At 41.5% G+C, this 7,155-nt stretch overlaps 1 protein-coding gene across 1 annotated transcript; it reads right to left on the bottom strand.

Moving 5' to 3' along the window:
- Nucleotides 1–479: 479 nt before the first annotated feature.
- LOC107770569 (uncharacterized) lies at nucleotides 480–3,466 on the bottom strand. The gene is made up of 2 exons (XM_016589889.2): nucleotides 2,517–3,466; nucleotides 480–2,278 (listed from the first exon to the last, which is right to left on the bottom strand). Exons 1-2 carry the CDS (start codon nucleotides 3,454–3,456, stop codon nucleotides 2,223–2,225), a joined length of 996 nt encoding a protein of 331 aa, XP_016445375.1. The 5' UTR covers nucleotides 3,457–3,466; the 3' UTR covers nucleotides 480–2,222.
- Between the last annotated feature and the right edge of the window lie 3,689 nt (nucleotides 3,467–7,155).

Genomic DNA, 7,155 nt, shown 5'->3' with positions numbered 1-7,155 from the left:
ACAATAATTCTCCCAAGTAGGAGTAATCTTTAACTCCTTGTAGGAAAAATAGTAGAAAAAGTTGCATGGTATAACATAAAAGTGAGGCAATAGTATCAAAGTTAAGTTTTTGGGGTGGGTTGACTACCAATTTTGACTACAAAATCATGGTGAAGTCATAAGTCATAAACTATTTTTTTTTTAAAATCATAATCCACCACTATGGTGGGGTTAGGCACTAATCATAATCATAACCTTTGACATCTTTAATTGATGAATAGAAGCGCGGCCTCTTCATAAATCATGTTTTGGTTCTAGTCTGGTGCAGAGTTCTAGGCTTTTACAGCTATGTAATATTCTACTGCAACATAGAACACAGAAAATTGTAGTAATAGGTAAGCTAAGTGCTTTGTGCGCCTGAGGCATTTAGTATAAAACATTCACTAAAAGCAGAAGAAGACTTTTACATTTTTCCCACAGAAACCATTTGATTTCCTCATATTGTAAGTCCTTTGCATCTGATTAGAGTACATAAAGATATATAAAACACAGTACATGGCAAGAATTTAAGATCACCAACTTCTGTACTCATGAATACAACTCAGGCCTTGTTGCAATATCCCTTAAAAAATATAAATGAAGGTAGCCAATGGATCATGACATTCATATATCCTTTTAGTATAATTGCTTGCTAAAAGAAAAGGTATAATTGTTTGCTTAGAGACTCATAGGAACTGAGCTTACAGTGCCTCTAAGCCTTTCTTGTTTTCATCTTTTCTCCTGGAATTAAGAGTAATAATTTTGTAGTTAGAGAATTATTTCCACGCTAGGGTACTTAAACAAGGGGATATTTTCCTGTTATTACTTCATTATAAGTTAGTAACACTACATTTTTCCAGCATTGAGCCAAAATTAGAACATTGTGACTTGCTTTCAATATGACAATATGATATAACAAGCATTTCAACCATGGTTTGATTTGTTACGTAATGCGGTTCCTTCGGATTGAAAACTCTGATTCCTTAAGTAACAGAATTAGATCAACCATATCTATAGTCACGAAAAGCAGGAAGGAAAAAAGACAGAAAAAGACAAAATAAAAAGGAACTAAAACTTATGCAATTACTTAAGAATGCTTACCCAATAAACCAAGTGATTAACTTGGTCAATCACAACACAATAGTGTGCTTGCATGTTTCTTTATAAACATAGATGACAAATTGTAGCTTTAAGCAGACAAAGAGGCTTACTAAGTTAGATATATGCTAACAATGTTTATTTTTAACACTTAGCTAGGTATTTATTTTAAAACTATGAATTACAGTATCTAGGTTTAGTATATCAAGGGTGCTCAATCGACCGTCCTTTGTCGAAAAATTACATTGTATATATAGGTAAAATATTAGGTTTTAGAGGTATATAATATATATTGAACAACCCTTTGTCGAAAATTTACATTGTATATATATGTAAAATATTAGGTTTTAGAGGTATATAATACATTGAATACCTTTTATCGAAATTCTTTTTCACTTCTTTCAAATTTGAACATCTTTAAGAAAATTTCTGACTTCGTCACTGTTTATTATGATCATGTCAACTCCAGTGCTGATACTAAGGGCTACACTGTGCAAGGAGGAAGTCAATCCCGAATCCATTGCAGGGGTAAGTTTGTGATGATCTGAAAATATTCCTTTGTTAATGTGAAGTACTTCAGTGTTTCTCTGGTTTTGGCACTTAATTTTAATGGGTTATTATCTCATTTAATTTTCAAATCCTTCTTTTGTTAGTGTCAAGTTGAAAAGTACTGGTCCTCCGGCTTAATTAATTTTTATCAAGCTAAAAGTGGACATAATATAGCACCATGTTTTGGAATAGAGAAAATTTACAGCCCCATGTCTTGGACATTGATTTCAGTTCAATTTCTAGGAATTTAAGGTACGTAGAGCAGTGGCAAGATTCTGAGATCATCTGGTTGCTTTTTTAACTTCACTTATTCTTATTTTTCTTGTAATACAGTACTACACCAAAAACTCCTAAACTTTTAGTGCACCGGCTGATACATATTTAGTAGACTTACAAAAACAAAATTAAGCACCAAATCAAACCATAACATCCATTACCTGTGGCTCAGAGAGGGATTTGCGAAAACAAAAACAGAAGGCACCTCTATAGTGGTACCAAACCTAGAAATTAATAAACAGGAAACGAAATTTTACTTAGCTTACGCTGTCCCCCGACCTTTAGATTTGGCTGCACTGATATGAGTCCCATGATTTCTGATCGCAACCTTGAACAACTGGAAATTTTAAGAGAAGATATATATATATCAACAACACCAACAACGACCCAGTGAAATTCTACTAGTGGGATCTGGGGAGGATAGTGTGTATGCACACCTTACCCCTGCCCCGAGGGATAGAGAGGTTGTTTCCGATAGACCCTCGCAAAGCGAAGATATATATATATATAGAATGAGAATTGTGGAAGTAATTAAATGACTAAATTGGACTCCACTTTTGTAATTAGAAGTTTACCTTGCGATGAGGTACTTATTGTAGCCATAACTGCACTTAAGCTGGAGTTCATTATTGTTCGATTAACGTCATGATCCCAATTTCGGGTACTAGAAGAGGAGCTTTTGTAGTGAGAATTAGCTGCAGCCTGTTCCGGACCACTGAGATTCGGGTGATGAAAACCCAAAGTTGAGGAAGAAGACTTGATATTCTTCCTTTCTACAAGTACAGATCCGTGAATCATTTGTTTAATTTCATCAATCTTCGTCTGTTCCTTTACTACTGATGATGAGTTAATTTTTGCTTCAATTTGGCTCCAAACTTTCTTGATTGTTCTTTCTCTAGCTCTTTCTCTAGCCTTTACCCTTGACTCTCTAGCAACCAAATTAAGTATAGCCTCCTCTTGTTTTGCTCTTGAAAGAACAACGTCCTCACATTCTGAATTAATAGATGGACTTTTCTTTGCTGCTGATGACTCATTAGGGCTGGTGGTGTTCATTTGACCAGTAGTGAGCTCTTCAATGGCTAATTTGGATTTTATAAATAGCCAATCAAGGGTTTTACTTGGTTTGTCAAAACCAAGCATATCTTGTAGATCAAAGAACTTACGAGCAACCCCAATGGACAATCTCACTCTCCGATCCCTATGACCTTGTGATGTCAAAATTTTACTGTGTCTATCCTTTTTCATAGGTTTCTTGATCATCTTATTTAAAGGATAGCAAATTTCTTGATTATTTGACTTGTTGTGGATGACATTGTTTGCAAACATCACCGAGCTGCTGTTGTCGATTAAGTGACCATTATTAGCAGCTAAGTAATGAGTAGAGAGTTGATCTTGATGTTGATGAAGGAGTATTTGGTTGCCATTAAGGCCAAGAAAGGAAGAATTAGAGCTGTAAAAAGATGGTATTGCACACTGGAGAATAGGGTTCCCACTACTATTTCCAGAAGGGAACATCTTTTTTTTATTTTTTTTATTGAGCTTATAAAATCTTGAAGACATAAAAAAGCTGCAATTATAAGCAACTAAATGCTACAGCATTTGACCTTTCACAAGCTTGATGGGGGACGTTTGACTCAAAAGATGTTAAGACCTTTTTGAACAAATCAATCGAAGATGAAGGGGCAAATCGTAGCTGAAGATAATAATCTCTAGAGTAATAATAGGTAAAAGGAAGAGAATTGCAGAGTTTCTTTTCATTCAAGATTGGTAAGTTTTTTCCAGTTCCCCTTTTACAAGGTCTTTTGTCCCCCTTATATACTAGAAAGAAAACCTTCCCAATTGTAAGAAACAAAAATACAAGGAATATTCTTAATGTCCCCTAATGGGTTTACACTTCTACAAGGGTCGTACGGTTTCTCCTTTCGCCTTGGGGTCGTCATCCTTGGGACGCCGGTTTGGATTTACCCGTCGTTTGTCGTACTCGTTATAGGTCGTGGTCGGTCAAATTTGGACCCATACAGTTAGTCCCTACGTTTGTCGAGTTCGCGACTGGATGCGTCCTCGATGAGCAACTTCATGCATTCTCCTAGGGAAATTTGACCAGTGGGAACGTTATGACGTGGCCAATGGGAGATGGTCGTCATGCTCAGCAAAATGTCATGTGGTACACTTCTCCGGGAAGTGATGTCAGCCTTACGTGCGTCATCATTAAGCAGGTTTTCGAGGCGGGGACTGACGGCTTGGTGCATCGATTCTTGCGCTGTTTCAAAGCCTATCGCCTCGATTCTGGTGCCTCCCAATCCTATAAATAGGTGGGGATTTGATTTTTTGAAAAACTTTAGCCATTCCTCTCTTGAAGACCTCTCTCACTCTTTCTCTCTTGCTCTCATATCCTTCTGTTCTTCTTTCGTTCCTCACCTGAAGATTCTTCTTCCTTCCTCCTTTTGTGCTGATACTCCTTTAAACAATATTATGCTGAGGTCTCGTCGTTCTTGCGAAGAGGTTCCTAAAGTCACCCCGTCATCCATGGTGCCTCCTTCCGACAACGGAGATGTGGTGGTAGAAGAGAGTGACAGCCCTCCTACGGTGGAAGAGCTACTACCGAGGCACCCCTCATCCCGGAGTGACTTCCTCAAAGATCTACCTTCTACCCCGAACCCTATATTTTCTGAGATGGAGCAGGTCCATATTGATGCCTTTCGTATAAAGTATGGCAATCCTGCTCATATAGAAATAATTCCAGCGGGGAGAGATTACGTGGACGTTCACAGACCTGGATACTGTGCTTTCTATGAGTCTCCTTTTATGATCGGCTATACCCTTCCTCTCTTCCCCTTAGCGGAAGAATTCTGCAGATTTTACCAAGTTTGCCCAGCATAACTTTCACCATACACGCTCAAGGTGGTTCTGCTATTGACTAAATATGCAGAGTTGGCAGAGTGTAGCGTTTTTGTCCACCACCTTTTGCACCTGTTCACGCTTGGCTTCCTCAGGGTGCAATGGTGCATATGAGGCTTCGTGGTACAAAAGGGCTGGTGGTTGGAACGGACGACCGGGAGAGCAGCAAATTCTGGAACAAGTACTTCTTTGTCAAGACCGAGCATGTCGTTTTTGACTCTGCCAGATTTCTGGAGCGGTGGAGCGGAGCTCGTAAGTGCCGCCATTTGTTATGTTCCTCTCTCTTCTGTATTTACTATAAAGCTTATTCGCTCGCCGTTTTGCAGCTATGGGTCGTCCACCTTGCCCCATTACGGGTATCAGAGATTGGGTAGCCCGCCTGTTGGCTCATGCAACAGAAACTCGAACTTGGCCCGACTTCGTGCAGCGTTATGGCCCTAAAGTTTCCTCAGGTAAACGTCTCGCTTACTATTTCATTAGCCATGCAACCTTACTTAATGGTACAAACTTCTGTGATGACAGGTCGAGGTGCTTCTAGGTGGAGGGCGCCAGTCCCTACTTTTCGGCAAGCCGTTACCACTACAGATACGCAGTTTGTCTTGAATGAGTCTGCTCGATAGGGTCATCCTCAACCTATCCAATTGGGAGATCTGTCTCGAGTCGTGGCCGCGAGGAAAGAGGTTTATTCGGTACCAGCCTCACATTCTTTGGATGAATCCTCCAACGGGGACAAGTCATTGTCGAGGAAAAGGAGGAGGCTTGAGCTAGGGAAAGACATGGCTACGGACGCTGATGTAGCGGGGCGTCCCGGACAGCCCATGTGCCTGTGTTCATGGTCGATGCCATTTTGTTGGGGAGATCTCCCCAAGTGGAGGGTGTTGGCCCAGGAGTTGGTTCAGTGCTCTCTGTTGAGGGTGGTGCGTCATCCAACATTGGGGGGCATCGTGTTGAGGGTGGTGACTCAGGTTCGGATATTGACCCAGAGGATGTTAATGAATTTGTGGGTCGCCATACCCATGTAGAGGTTAGGATAGACGAATTCGACCATCATGTGGTCGTTCCGAGGAACTACAACTTGCTGATGAACAACGAGCAAGTGGCATCGGCTCTAGCTCCTCTATATGCCGCTCCTAAAAGTGAGATGCTTAGGGTGATGAGCGACGTGGAGTTATCTCAGAAGGTCATTGGTATGGCCCTGCATAGAGGTGACTTTCCTTCTCTTTTCGTCATTGGGTTGGTGCGATAATCGTCGTTTTATACTTTGTTTCTGACCTCTTCCCTTATTTTTTTGTCAGACCCTCATCATGGAGGTAGAGAGAGAGCATTAAGAGAGGAGAAGGACAGGCCTTTATGAGAAGATGTCGTCCAAATATCATCAGTATTGGGCTAAGCACCGGGTGATGGCCGACATTTATCATCAGGATCCAGAGTTTCAAGTTTTTCGTGAGGGGCTCAAGCAGTAGGAGGACCAATTGGAGCACAAGATTGAGGAGCTGAGGGAGAGGGATGAAGAGCTCATGAAGGTTGTCGCCCGTAACAGTGAGTTGGAGGTCTCCCTTAAGGCGAAGGAGGATGAGCTCGAGTTGTGCAGGGGGGTAACGGCTGAGAATGCCGAATTATAGGCGAAAGTGACCGACTTGACCGCTGGGTTGAGTACTAAGGTAGCAGATATTGAGGGGCTTAAGGGCGAGCTGAACGTTAGCACTAATAAGTCGGCGACAGTTATTTCTGAATCGGTATCTTTGGAAGATGCCCTCCGTATTTCTAGGTCGGAGTTGACTGAGGAGAAGGAAGCCTCTAGTCGTCGAGTGGCAGGGCTCGAAGGGCGTGTCAAAGAACTGGAGGCAGAGCTGATCGCACTAAACGGACAAATGTCCTCGTTGAGGGCGAGGGATGCACGTTGATGTTCCCAGCCTTCTACGTCTCGTGCCTCGGCCGATCCGGTTGTGCCCCATCATTTATATGAGTTGTGGGTCCATGCAGAGGCTCGACTTGATGTGTATAAGGCTTTCCACACCGAGGGAAGGGCTACTGAGGCGGAGGTTCAGGCTGTGCATGCCAAAGCTCGTGCATCTCATGAGTCATGCGGGTACGACCCCCTCATACCTGACGGGGATAATATCAACTCTGATGATGCGAATCGCCTTGCTTCAGATTCGTGGTACGAAGATGCTTACCCCGCTGGGGATGATGTGTATTCTTAGTTTGTATTTGCTTTTGTTTAGGGATTTTTGCACGGCTTATACTTGGGCCCGTTTGTAGGGGCCAATGTAAATGATATTTTGCTGTAATGTAAAATTTACTTTTGTTGGCTTG

Source organism: Nicotiana tabacum, chromosome 3 (assembly GCF_000715075.1).
Source record: "Nicotiana tabacum cultivar K326 chromosome 3, ASM71507v2, whole genome shotgun sequence".
NCBI lineage: Eukaryota > Viridiplantae > Streptophyta > Magnoliopsida > Solanales > Solanaceae > Nicotiana > Nicotiana tabacum.
The sequence above is the reverse complement of the archived record's forward strand: the minus strand, read 5'-3'. Positions and strand labels throughout refer to the sequence as shown.